This window comes from Oxyura jamaicensis, chromosome 21 (assembly GCF_011077185.1).
Source record: "Oxyura jamaicensis isolate SHBP4307 breed ruddy duck chromosome 21, BPBGC_Ojam_1.0, whole genome shotgun sequence".
Lineage (NCBI taxonomy): Eukaryota > Metazoa > Chordata > Aves > Anseriformes > Anatidae > Oxyura > Oxyura jamaicensis.
This window is the reverse complement of record NC_048913.1, coordinates 3970562-3984120: the sequence shown is the minus strand read 5'-3', so window position 1 is coordinate 3984120 and position 13559 is coordinate 3970562. Positions and strand designations below refer to the sequence as shown.

The following is a 13559-nucleotide window of genomic DNA, read 5'->3' as shown; positions in this document are numbered from 1 at the left end:
TTTTCATCTTTCAAGTTCCTACCAGGAGTGCTCCATCTATGTTCTCTCTGAAAGACAGGAGAAAATAAGAAGTTGGCACGTGTTAACTTGGATAAACTTTTATTCTTTTTGCACAAATAGATGTCTACACTACGTAGTGGTCGTAAAAAGCAGCCAGCCAGCCCTGATGGTAGAGCCTCACCTATTAATGAAGACATCCGCTCTAGTGGCCGCAACTCTCCTAGCGCTGCCAGCACCTCCAGTAATGACAGCAAAGCAGATTCGGTGAAGAAATCCACCAAGGTAAAAATTCCCCCTTCTTCTTTTGCATTAGGGCTGGACACCTGAGGCCCCTTCAACTGGCTAAATCAGAAGCAGGAGGCCAGGGAATCTGTCAGTGACCTAGAAATTCCTACTTCTGTACATAAGCAAAGCATGGAATGGCACATCTGACTGATGCTTCGTGCCTGTGCTTACGGATGGGTAGCGATAAAAGCCGTTGAAGTATCCCCACATAACCTTACCGCTCTCATGATAAACTAATCCTTCATTTTCAGATGCAAATGCAAGCATTAGGCTCATGGAGGTAATACAGATCAGCAGTGCTGTATCTGAGACAAGTAGACAGTTTTGTGTGTGTGTTTTTTTTTTTTTAAGCAGTACTTAATCTTTATTTATAAAGGAATATGAATATGTGGTAATTGAGCCTGCTTCTGGTACTGTGTTTCTGTATGCAATTTGCTTGATTTTCAGAGCAGGCTGACAGTTCAGTCTCTTTCACTAAGTGCCTTTCCAAGAGAGCACTGAAGAAATGCAGCTAGATGAAGAGGGAAGCTTGCATTAAGCACTGTAAATTGAGAAGTAGCAAGTTAAATATTTGTTTTTTGAAAAATGGAGTGTGGGACAAGTTGTCACATGACAATACTGGGAACTTAGCAAATATCAAAGTAGGTTAGGTAATTGCAGGGTGCGTGAAAGCGTCCCAGGCCATTAAAGAAGGCAGGAATCTTGTAATAGCTGCTCCCTGGTAGCCCTGTGTTTGAGGGGTTAAACCTCTCAGAATATCAGGAGTAAAGACCCTCATTTAGTACAAGGAGGCTTATCTGGTGCTGCAGAAATTCTTGCTCCATCCTCTGTCAACTGCTGGTGTTGGTCTCCACTATACTGGGCCAGTTGATCTGATACAAGTTCTTGATGGACTTGATTCTGCAAAGCTGAAGGTGGAAGCATGACTGTTTTGTTTAAAATGTTCCTTTGTATTCAAAGCTTGAGACAGCAGCTGTGTGATGAGGAATGCTTCACATGTTACTTGTTCCTGCTAGTTTGTGTCAGAAACATCTGCAGCACAAGCTGTCCCTTGGGTTTCTTCCTGCACAAGTGAAATTGTAGCCGTGTTTTGAGTCCTGACTTAAGTTTGACCCCCCGAGGGAGCGGTTAGAGCATAGTGTAGGTGAAGGGCTTCTGGGAGCTGCTGCTGGCAGATGGGGAATGCAGCAGCAGCAGCTCCAGAACACATTCCCCTGCAGCCCGTCATTAGACAGACAGGTACATGCGTTAGGTTGGTGTCACGTGCTGACGATCCCAACTTCTGATCAGTTCTGCTCCCTAGGAGCCCTTCTCATTTACTTGTACTAACCATGATAGCGCTGGCTTGCATTCAATTCACTTTTGCGCTTCCATTACTGGTAACTGCTCTGTTCTGCTTCATTTGTGGCAGAAAATCAAGGAAGAGGTATCTTCTCCCCTCAAGAATTCCAAGAGGCAACGGGAGAAGGCAGCGTCTGACACAGAGGAGCCTGACAGGTCCAGTGCCAAAAAATCCAAAACTCAAGTGAGTCCCACAGAAGAGTATTTTCATTCTGGGGAACAGTTTCAGAGTGGGAGGGAGTGCAAAGCCACCAACAAACCAAAAACACAAAATCAATTTAAGCCACGGCAAATTTTAACTGTGGCTGGAAAGCAACCCGTATTGTAACATGTTCCTTCTGCTGGAAAACTGTGGAACAACACAGGGTAAGTTCAGGAGCCTTTGTGTGTGTTTGTTTTAGGATCAGCTGTATAGGTACATAGGTGGTTCATTTCTACACACACATCCCTCAGTTTGTTGGGTTCTTTTAATGGGCATTTGTCTTTGCCTCGTCTGTGACAAGTTAGAAAAAAGAGCACTGGAGTTCTCTTAATTTAATGGTATCAGTGCTCGGTTGAATTACTTTTAGGTTGCCTTTTCAGCGCTTATGTGACAAGATTCGCTCCATGGATAGGAGTGTGTCCACACGCTCCAGTCTGTCCATCTCTCCTGTGCTAGGGAGCCCAGAACTGGCAGCGTACTGTAGTGGCATTGCCTCTGCTGCTTTAAGTCCGTTAAAATTCCGAGGGTGGTACTTGCACTTCAGCATCCGTCACAGGCTGGTCATGCTCTGTGTGCATCTTTCTCACGCACGCTGGTTGCTCTTTCCTCTCTCCTGCAGGAGATCAGCAGGCCGAACTCTCCCTCAGAGGGCGAGGGTGAAGGCGAGAGCTCTGACAGCCGCAGCGTCAATGATGAGGGGAGCAGCGATCCCAAGGACATTGACCAGGACAACCGGAGCACGTCACCAAGCATCCCCAGCCCTCAAGACAATGAGAGCGACTCGGATTCATCTGCTCAGCAGCAAGTGCTGCAGGCACAGCCTCAAGTGCTCCAGGCGCAGAGCAGCTCCGGCCAGGCTCCTCCTCCCACGCCACCGATATCAGCCCAGCTACCAGCAGCACTGCCAGCAGCCTCGAGTGCTGCTGCGGCTCCACCGCAGGTCTCGCCATCGGCATCCCAGCCCCCCAGCCAGCCCCAGGCCCCCGCACCGCCACCTCCTCATTCTCACATCCAGCAAGCCCCCGCTTTGCACCCGCAGAGACTGCCATCGCCTCACCCGCCCCTGCAGCCTTTGAGTGTGTCTCAGAGCCAGCCTCCTCCTGCCTCCTCGCAGCCCCACTCGCAGCCGCCGCTCCACGGTCAAGCTCAGCCCGCCCCTCACAGCCTGCAGGCTCAGCCCCTCCTGCCTCATCCCGTGCCTCCCCAGCCGTTTTCGCTCCCCACTCAGTCGTCGCAGTCTCAGGTTCCCCTCCAGACCCAAGCGCCGTCCCATTCGCACTCCGCTCTCCAGGTCCAGGTGGCGCAGCCCGCCCTGCCGGCCGCGACCCCGCTGCAGCAGGCTCAGCCTCCGCGGGAGCAGCCGCTGCCCCCCGCGCCCATGGCCATGCCTCACATCAAACCTCCCCCTACCACCCCAATCCCTCAGCTTCCCACTCCTCCATCTCACAAGCACCCCCCTCATCTCTCCGGCCCTTCTCCGTTCTCCATGAACTCCAACTTGCCTCCGCCACCTGCCCTGAAGCCCCTCAGCTCCCTCTCAACTCATCACCCTCCATCCGCCCACCCTCCGCCGTTGCAGCTGATGCCTCAGAGCCAGCCGCTGCAGTCCTCACAAGCCCAGCCTCCTGTCCTGACACAGAGTCAGAGCCTTCCCCCATCCGCCAGCCACCCCCCATCCGGACTCCACCAGGTGTCTTCCCAGCCACCCTTTTCTCAGCACCCGTTTGTCCCCGGGGGCCCGCCTTCCATCACCCCTCCTTCTTGCCCCTCCACCTCCACGCCGCCTGCTGTGCCCGGCATCCCGCTGCAGACTTCCATCTCCACGTCAGCAGCTTCTAGTGGAAACGTGCCAGTGGTGACATCCTGCACGCTGCCACCCATTCAGATCAAGGAAGAAGTCCCAGATGAGGCTGAGGAACCGGAGAGCCCTCCTCCTCCACCCCGAAGTCCCTCACCAGAGCCTACCGTGGTGGATACCCCGAGTCACGCCAGTCAGTCGGCCAGGTACGGAGGTTGTCAGCAACCTTCTTAGTTCCTTCCTTAATGCACCGTCTTTCCTTGTACATATGCTTTTGGGTCCTTGTACATCCATGTCTGGCTTGCTGTTGCAGCGGAGTTCAGGTGTCACTGCCCTTGACCTGGAAGCAGAACCCACATTTAATTACCTTCCTTTTGGGCAAGATAAGATTTTAAGGGCTTCTTTCTACTGTGCAGACTGTGTTAGGCAGTGACTGTGTTCCCTGCCACCCTTCCCAAAGATAGCTAAGATCAGAGGGTTCAGGAACGTGGACCCTCCTGCCTCCCATGCAGAGTTTCTGCAATAACACTTCCTGAGTTGCATGAGTGGAGATCTTGCGTGGTTAAATTCCCCTTTGTCTACTAGTTGTTGTCCTTTGGTTTGCTGATATATTGGAAATGGACCAAAATCTTGGCTATTTACACTGGGGAAGCAACATTTTAAATGCGTGTGAGAAATGAGCTTCTGTGAGAGTTGAGTGTATTTTACACGTGCATCTTGGTAGCCCTTGTTTTGAGCTTGAATTTGCTGTTTTCCTGGAAAGGTGCTGCTTCAGCAGCGTATTCAGACAGGGGGACACAGGTTGTACTTGTGAGAGGGGCTTTATACTCTGTGTAGTGATATAGAACAGTTCATTGCTGTCATGGCTTTCAGGTAGTGCTCTTGTAAGCACAGGGTGCTAACGTTCTTCCCTCTGTGACATAAAGCACCTAAACCCGAGATTCTTCTACCTTTGCCAGAGTTAAACTCTTCCCCTTTTGTTTCTCTCAGGTTCTACAAGCACCTGGACCGTGGCTACAACTCATGCTCAAGAACAGATTTGTACTTCATGCCTCTGGCAGGATCCAAACTGGCCAAGAAGCGAGAAGAGGCCATTGAAAAGGCCAAACGGGAAGCCGAGCAGAAAGCGAGAGAAGAACGGGAAAGAGAGAAAGAAAAGGAGAAGGAAAGAGAGAGGGAGCGGGAGCGGGAAAGAGAAGCAGAAAGAGCTGCGGTAAGTTTTTGTGTAGTTAAAAGCTGTTGGAGAGGGTTGGCAGGGTGCGATCTGATCTGGATGGTCACTTTCTCCTCTTTAAAGGAAATGGTGAATTTCTACTCCTCGCCTGTTCTTGGCGTGCAGGAAGCCAGTGCAGCTGGGGCTAGCTGGGCCAAGCGTGCACATCGCTTGCGGTGCGAGTTGGGGTACGAAAAGCAAGCGCTCCGCATGTGCAGATATAACGAATTCTTTTGTGTAACTTCTGCTACCTTTGCAGTGCAGGCACAAGATTGCTGTCTGCTGAAAAGGGATCTGAAAGCTTTTTAAATTTGAAGTAAACTCGATTAAAGGCACATCACTTCTTTATCCTGGGAAGACCCAAACTCCAGTCTCAGTATAAAAAGCCAGTGCAGCTAATCCTTTTTTTCTGTGGCCCGTTGGAAAGGAATGATTACATCTGGGCCCGCAGAATTGGGAGGTCGGTAATGCATTACTGATGCTGAAAAACAAGGTGCTGCAATCTTCCCAAGTGCTTTTCAGAGATGTGAATCATAGCTCTGTGTCTCTGTGGAATCATAAAAGTGAGGTTGTGGCATCTGTCCATTAAGGGATATGTCATGTATGGGAACCTGGCTTTATTTAGGGGATACAGATCCTTGGGTGGCTGCATGGGTGAACTGTGCTTATTGCCCTCCGCAGAAGCGCTGTGCTGCCCTTGTACAGGTGGGGAGAGCAGGATGCAGAGGAATTCCTCTAGGAGTGCAATTTGTTGTGTTGCACATCGTGGAGATGAGTTTCCTTGGGTTTAGTAAGTTTTGGGATACAAGCGGGTCTGGAGAGCAGAGGAAGAACAAGCTGCAAACAAGACCAGGTGTCTGCAGTGCCACGTAGCAGGCAGCCTTTGCCCATAGCTGTGACACGTACCGTCGAGCTGCTTCTCTGCTAACTGTAAGGCAGTTAGTGAGCTTTGAGGCTGCCACTCCAAAGTAGCAATCTTATGGCCTTACAGGCCAGACAGAATCCATTTCCTCTCCAAACCACAGTGGACTGAGCACACGTAACAAGAGTCAGAAGGCTCAGCAGGCTGAACTTAACCCCTCCTGGAACTTGAAGCACTAGGGAAGTGCGTGCTTGTGTTCATAAGCCCGGTGTGTTGAACTAAAAATCTCTTTTTTAAAAAATCAGCAGAAGGTGTCCAGCTCTTCCCATGAAGGCCGTCTCGGGGAGTCTCAGCTCAGTGGGCCAGCACACATGAGACCTTCATTTGAACCTCCACCGACGACCATCGCTGCCGTGCCACCGTACATCGGTCCAGATACACCTGCTTTACGAACACTGAGCGAATACGCCCGTCCTCACGTCATGTCACCAACAAACCGTAACCATCCCTTCTTTGTCCCCCTGAACCCCACCGATCCGCTTTTGGCCTACCACATGCCTGGCCTCTACAACGTGGACCCCACCATCCGGGAACGAGAGCTGCGAGAGCGGGAGATCCGGGAGCGAGAAATCAGGGAAAGGGAGTTGAGAGAGAGGATGAAACCTGGCTTTGAGGTGAAGCCCCCAGAGCTCGATGCACTGCACCCAGCAACTAACCCCATGGAGCATTTTGCCAGGCATGGTGCACTGACTATTCCCCCAACGGCAGGACCTCACCCGTTTGCTTCCTTCCACCCGGGTTTGAACCCGCTGGAAAGAGAGAGACTTGCACTGGCAGGCCCGCAGTTACGGCCTGAAATGAGCTACCCTGACAGACTGGCAGCAGAGAGAATACACGCCGAGCGGATGGCATCGCTGACAAATGACCCATTGGCACGGCTCCAGATGTTCAACGTCACGCCTCACCATCACCAACACTCACACATACATTCGCATTTACACCTACATCAGCAGGATCCTTTACATCAAGGTGAGCCCCGGGACACGGGCTGAGCAGGTTCATTCCTAGGGAACCTCTCGTGAGCAGTAGAACTGGAATTCCGTGTAACAAAACCTCTTTTAATTTAATTTTTCGATACGACGTGACTTTTGAACAGTGTAAGGTAGTGATACATGAAATGCAAACTGTTGTTTTTCTGGAAGGGTGCAGGGCAATAACACAGCGATAAAGTAACTGATGGTAATGGTACAATGGTCTTCATGGAGACTCTGCACGGCCACTGCAAAAGGCGTGGTGTTCAGGAGCTTTTAAAAACACAGTGAGGAGAGACTTCTTCTCTAGGCACTTGACATGCCAGCCACGTAGCTTTAGTTGATCTGAAATTGCCTGTCACAGTTCTCAGAAGAACCATCTAAATTTACGGGTTGGCATCTTCTAGTTACAGCGCATACTTATGTGCAGAGAAGTTTTCCCAAGGTATTAATGGTGTCAAAAATGAATTGGTGTCTTGTTCGTTTCTAAAGTAAGCTACATGGTTATGCCTCTGAGCATGTCAAGAGCCTGGCACTAAGCAGAATTTTTCTGGTTTTCTGGTAGTAGACTGGAGAGAACATAGCAAGCAAGACATCAGGTGCAGTAGCAGCCAAGTAAGAAATCGAAGGAAGTCCAAGTACTCAGAGTGCAGCTCCTGGTGCAGCTGGGTACAAACGTACTGCTTGTGCAACAAATTTAGCATACTTTGCCTTGGAGCATATGCATTGAACATGGCTGGGATGTCTGCTTTTTGGAGCAGGGAAGGAGTTGGAGCACTGGTGCAGACGCCGCATTGTACAGCAAGGCAATCAGCAGTGTCTTGTGAGATGAAGTGGTGGGAGGGTTACAGGTGGGAGATGATAGCAGTGAGGATCAGCCTTCTTAAAGCCATCAGCTGTGGACTTCAGGCCTGTGCAAATTATGGACTGGCACAGTTTCAGGAAGGTTTCTTATACCGCCTCAATAGCAGAAGTTTGTCATAGATATGTCTGTGGAAGGATCCTGTTGGCAGGTAAGTCGTTTAACACCTCTCTGCAGGTAGGTCTAGATATTGCCAGTTACTTGTTCTGAAACAATTCAGTGGTAGGTAGAGAGGAGAACAAGGGGCTGAGAGGTAAAGACTGAAGAGCAGGTTGTTTTTTCAGAGACATAGCCTAGGGTGTTAGCCAGAAGCCACTCTGAACATATGGGGAAAAAATAATTATGGTAAGCAATTTAAAAAAATTGTACAGGGGAGAGATCTCGCAAGACCAAATAAAGGTAAAAGCAGACTTTAAGTCTTTAATAATGATCAGATTTCACTGCAACATCTCAGTTTGCCTCTGTTAGTCTGAGCAGTCACAACCACTGCTGCAGTGTGTATGGGGATAGCAGAAGCAATGTCTGAAAGTGAGAGCTTAGGTGGTTTTTCTTTTGGTATTTTTTTCCCCTGACACTTGGTGGATTTCTTTTTGTTGTTGTTGAAATTGAAAGCCCCGTGTTGTTGCTTTGACAGTTAAGACTGTTTGGCAAGCAGATGTCCCCCTTCAAACACTTCAAGATAGAAAAGTGGGTTTTGAATTGGATGGAGCTAAGCTCCTGGTAATTACACGCCAATTAGGCCAAATGCTGATCCAGCTCAAGTGGCAGCAGGGCTTTTGATCTCCCAACAGTGAGTGCTGCTTCCCCAAGCAGTTGATTGCTTTCTTTCTTTGCTTCTTCTAAAGGTTCAGCAGGACCTGTTCACCCGCTGGTGGATCCTTTAGCAGCTGGACCCCATTTGGCACGCTTTCCCTACCCACCTGGGACCATCCCCAACCCATTGCTAGGACAGCCACCTCATGAGCATGAAATGCTCCGACATCCAGTCTTTGGTGAGAGCATTTTATGGTCCTCCTTGGAGGCTGCCCTTCGATCTGAACCGTCATCTTTTCTGGGTCTCAGCGTTTCCTGGGAGGGGAGCTGGTGGAGTTGAGCTGTAACCTCAGATACAGCTGAAGCTGGGTTTTGTTTTGGTGTGTTGGTCTGGGGGGAGACGGTGGCTTTGTGGACAGACCTGCTTTCTGCAGAGCTTATAACAACAAAAAAAGAAGTGTCAGAAAGCATGCAGCTCTCTGTTTCAGGTACCCCTTACCCACGGGATCTGCCTGGTGCCATTCCACCTCCGATGTCAGCAGCCCACCAACTGCAGGCCATGCACGCCCAGTCAGCAGAGCTGCAAAGACTGGCAATGGAGCAGCAGTGGTTGCACGGGCATCCTCACATGCACGGTGGTCATCTACCGAGTCAGGAAGATTATTACAGGTGAGAGGTGCCACAAGGGCTTTTGGACTAAGAGGTGCTACGGCTTCCTTCACATTTCTCCACATTCCTTCTTTTTCTTTTTTTTCCCTGAATTACTTCCTTTCTTACTGTGTGCTGAGGTATTGTCCTGATGCACACAGGGAGGATGGTGAAGCTGCAGTAAAACCTAATTTGGGCACAAATGACAGGGCAGATTGAAAGCTAGGCCCAAATTATTGGCACAATACTTGAGCAGTTCAATCACTTACTGCAGGATTACCTCCGACTGTTTTTTTTAGTATGATCACTGCCTCTTCTTGAGAGCAGTGCAGGAGAAAGGCGGGTAAAAGTTTAATGAGTGAGAAGCAGTGAGGAATTCATTAAATCTGTAAATTTTAAGAGATGACTAAAGGCAAAAGGAGGTTGAAATCTGTGAATAAAATCCTGGATTAACAGCTGAGAATGCCTAGGTGAATCACGTGAGTACTTCCTACCTAGAATGCTACATAGTGTTGAGTGGTTCTCTCGGCCTGCCTTATCTGACACCACCTTATTTCCTGGTGGGCAATGGCCACCGAATGATATGTCAGCTAAGAAGAAAAAGCCTTCAGCACCTAGCAAAGGTCATTCTGCACGTCTGTGGGCTGTAAAGATATATAGGAAACAGCATATTAAATACCTGCCTTGCACTGCCTCGCTCTGATGTTTCCGTCCTTGCTTCTGCTCTCCAAAATTACCTGCTGGCCTTGCGCCGTGGGGGCAGCCAGCCTGCCTGAAGCTGACTGACATTTCACTTGCAACTGCAGATAAAGCCAAAGCTTGATGAGCTGGCACTAGTGATCTGGCTCACATGTAAGGAGCGCTTCGGTAGCGAAAGGTCATCGCTTCCTCCCACAGCAGACAGTGTTATCGCTGCTGTTACAGCGGTTCTGAGCTTTCAGCACAAAATGAGAAGTCCTCTTGCAACCTCTGTTCCCTTCAGGGCACCCAGGTGAGGTTAGCAGGAAGACGAGCTGTCACTGAAGTGTCATGACACCTCCTTCGTTTGTTAAAATGAGTTTTCTTTCTTTTTCAGTCGACTGAAGAAAGAAGGCGACAAACAGTTGTAATAAATTATTTATTTGTAACGCTGGCTATGGAAACCCCAGTCCTTGGGAAGGAGTGGAACATTTTTACATACAATAAGAGCTACAAAAGGAAAAGAATATCTTATAAAGATTTCTTTATATATTTAAAGCAGAAACAACCACCCAACAAGTAGAGACTTACCAGCATAGCATTCATTTGTAGAGAAGATTTCTCAAGACTGGTGTGGGTCTCCCTGCATGACAACGTATTCAGAAGCCTATTGAAAATACAGGACTGTGTGGAATATTCAGAGAACTTCCTGCAATCTTGTTTTTTTTCTTACTAGTTTGTTTTGAGTAGGTGCTAGAATCAGGTTCACAACACAAGTCACTGTGCGTGAAGAGACACTCAATGCATCTATAGCTATTTTAAAAAAAAACAAGGATTGCAAGTAGGTGACATAACAAGCTCTGAATCCAAGTGCTATAATAATAAAAATCTACTTTTATTTTAATACATTGTAGGAAATCTTCATAATTTTAAAGAGAGCTCAGTTCTGCAGCATGGCTTTTTAAGTCTGTAAATAACTTTTTGGGGTAGAGGGGAGAAACAAAACAAAACAAAACTCCAGAAACGTTTATCTTGATTTTCAGTAACATCACAAGTTGTGAATTCCTACCTGGTATTGACAGAATACAGAGTTGATTTTTTAATAAAAAAATATATATAGTTATCCCTTTAATTAAAGGGAGTGATGGGTATCAATAATTTCAAATGGGTAAAAGCTTGAAATTTGGTTTGCTTTCAACAATAAGCATTAAAGGGAGTTGCAGGGATAATGTTGCAAATGACTGTTTCTGTTCTTGGTTTTTGTTTTTTGTTTTTGTTAGTGTTACATCTCTCTGTTTTGCAGATGATTTCTGTTGAGTTGGGTTTCTCAGCAGTACAGGTGTCCCTTGGAACCAGCTTACCCTTTTGATGCCTACTTCAAGGGTTAATTTTCAGTGTGGCCATAATAAACCTCTTCCCTATTACCTTTTTGACACGTAGTCTAACTGCATTGGTTTTAGATTATCCCTTATAGGATAAGCAAAAGTTCAAAGAAATAATCTCTTCTAAAATCTTTTTTAAAATGCTCCATGGCACAAACTAGTACAGCCAGAATTTTGTATGCATGTGCTTATTTTTGGAGGATTTGCTCTTTCTGGCCTCTCGTGTTTGATACACTCTTAAGAAAAGAGGACTAGGCAACTCAGTGTTCTCAAAGCTGTTTTGCAGAGACCAGTCTGCATTTCTCTGACTGTTGAAATTTTATTTTTTTTTGTAAGCAAAAACTTTTTAACTGCCGCCAGTTTTCTGTATCTCAGGAACTTCTTAATGAAAATTAATCAAAAACATGGACAGTAACATTTACTGACTCCCAACCCTACGGGTCCATGCAGAATAACTCCTGTTGGCTAGTTCCCATGTGGATGGTGAAAAGAGAGGAGCGCACAGAAGGCCAGTGAGCGTTATTTTGGAGACAGCTCTGCTTACTGTCTAGGCAGAAAGGTTTTTTTTTGGTTTTGTTTGATTGTTTTTTTACTGTTCTGCCACTTTTTTTTTTTTTTTTCTCCAGAGCAGAGGGTGATGCAACCAATGGACATCTGAATCTGCTGGCCATGTTTTCTGCTGGTGCATAACTTCCCCCATTCCCTCTCTCAACTCATGAGCACTCTATCTCTGCCGTCGTAGACTGTTAAATGTGATGGTTGTGTCATAGGACTGTACCGAGCCATGTATGATAAAACTGTAGTTAATCATACGCTCTAATGGAAGGCATGGCACGCACAGTGCTTTGTCCACCGCATGGGTCTCGATCCAGAGCTGGTGTTAGTGCCCAAAGGTTATTGTTGGGCATTACAGTGACATCAATTTACTAATTAAAACCTTGCATCAGGGTATTCTAAGCCCATTTAAATCGAGAGTATATGAGAGAGGGAGAGGAGGATTTTTTCCATGGGTGCTGACCTTTGTTTTCTCCATTCCAGATTTCTCAGTGCTCAAGAACTGCAGTAGCATTTAATCAGTTCCACCTGCTGTGTGTGAACTCTCTGAAGGCGTTAGCAGAACAGCTAGTATTGCTGACATTTGGAAGCCATGAGGTCAGTGTAGAGCCAAGGATGGTGGAGTTTTCTTCAGCCAATGCCTTTAGTTGCTGTCTGTAGTGATCAGGTGAATTAGGAACTAATTTTCTTCTGCATAACATTTTTAACTTTTGCTGAGGGGAGCAGCCAGTAAGATGGGTCTGCTCAGCAGAAAGCAAGCCTTGGTTGATTTTAAAGGTCCAATTAGGCATATTTCAGATAATTTTCCCCTCCGTGTTTTTACTGTGTGGAATTTGGGAGGTTGGAGGCATTCAGCCATTTCTTCTGAATCTTCTATTCTGCTGTTATTTTTAGCTATCGTTATTCTTAAGAAAAATTTGCTAATTCCCTCTGCTCCTCCCTCCTCTCTCTGTATTTTATTTTTTTACCAAATGAAGCATTGCTTTGCCATCTGAGTTCAAAAGCTATTCATCGATCTCACTTGTTTCCAGATAAATATTCCAATATTTTTGTGGATTTTTTTTGCATCATTCAGCCAATAAGCACTGAAATTCTTCCATTTTAGACCTGTGATTAACTACAATTTTACTTGCAGTGGCTTTTGAAGCCATCTTGCTGTTCGATGCCCTGTTAAAAACAACCCAGACCTTTTGATTTTCTTTAAGAAATCTCTCTTGTTTTTTCTCGGTTTTAAAAGTTTATTTTTTAATTTTGCTTTAGTGTTTTTGAAACGTCTCTCTTGTTCTATGTCGTCATGGTTGAGCTTGTTTCACTGCACCGTTAAAGCAGAGTGTACATTCTGACTGCTACATTTATATATATCTTGAAGCTTAATGTATATATGAGTAGTTTGCCATGGGATAACACAGTGTAAACAGAGTAGAAACCCAGAAATCGTGACTTCTGTGTTCTCTCCATTTGAGTATTTTGTAATTTTTTTGAAATATTTGTGGACATAAATAAAACCAAGCTACACTACAGCAGCCAGGTTTTGCCTGCAAGCGAAATGTGTCTGTTGATTGTTGTTAGTGGGAAAAGAGTATTTTCATCTGGGGCAATATGGGATGCTGGCACGGCCATCTTCTCGGTTTCAAAGATTGTCTTGTCTCTTTCTTGGCTTGACTTTTCTTTCTGTGAGGTTATTTTATTTTTAATATACAGTACACAGAACACCAACATCATGTCCAGCTTTGGAGTATATTTTGCCTACCCGAGGCTCATTTATGCTCTAGGGCCATACTGTGCAACTTCAGCATTTTTTTGCCTTAAGTTGAGAAGTCAAATTGAAAAGAATGAATGCGTAAGGATGTTTTGGTTGTCATGACTTCAGGGGGTTTCTGTGTACAGTAGTAATATGTTGTAGCCACTGATCTGTTTGAGCACAAACAAGTAGTTAAAATGAAGTGTGT

The 13559-nt window shown here is 46.6% G+C and overlaps 1 protein-coding gene across 9 annotated transcripts in view; it reads left to right on the top strand.

Annotated features, from left to right (window-relative positions):
• The window catches only part of RERE (arginine-glutamic acid dipeptide repeats), a 228678-nt gene extending 215521 nt beyond the window's left edge, over positions 1-13157 (top strand). For 5 of the 9 annotated variants that reach the window (XM_035344927.1, XM_035344928.1, XM_035344934.1 and 2 more), the window contains 9 exons: positions 121-282; positions 1697-1810; positions 2448-3832; positions 4617-4839; positions 6007-6730; positions 8440-8586; positions 8689-8690; positions 8823-9016; positions 10071-13157. In XM_035344927.1, coding sequence (XP_035200818.1) covers positions 121-282; positions 1697-1810; positions 2448-3832; positions 4617-4839; positions 6007-6730; positions 8440-8586; positions 8689-8690; positions 8823-9016; positions 10071-10104 — 2985 coding nt within the window. In that variant the 3' untranslated portion in view covers positions 10105-13157. The remainder of the gene's footprint in view (positions 1-120; positions 283-1696; positions 1811-2447; positions 3833-4616; positions 4840-6006; positions 6731-8439; positions 8587-8688; positions 8691-8822; positions 9017-10070) is intronic. The other 4 variants (XM_035344932.1, XM_035344929.1, XM_035344930.1 and 1 more) reach the window with 4 other exon arrangements.
• Positions 13158-13559: the final 402 nt, after the last annotated feature.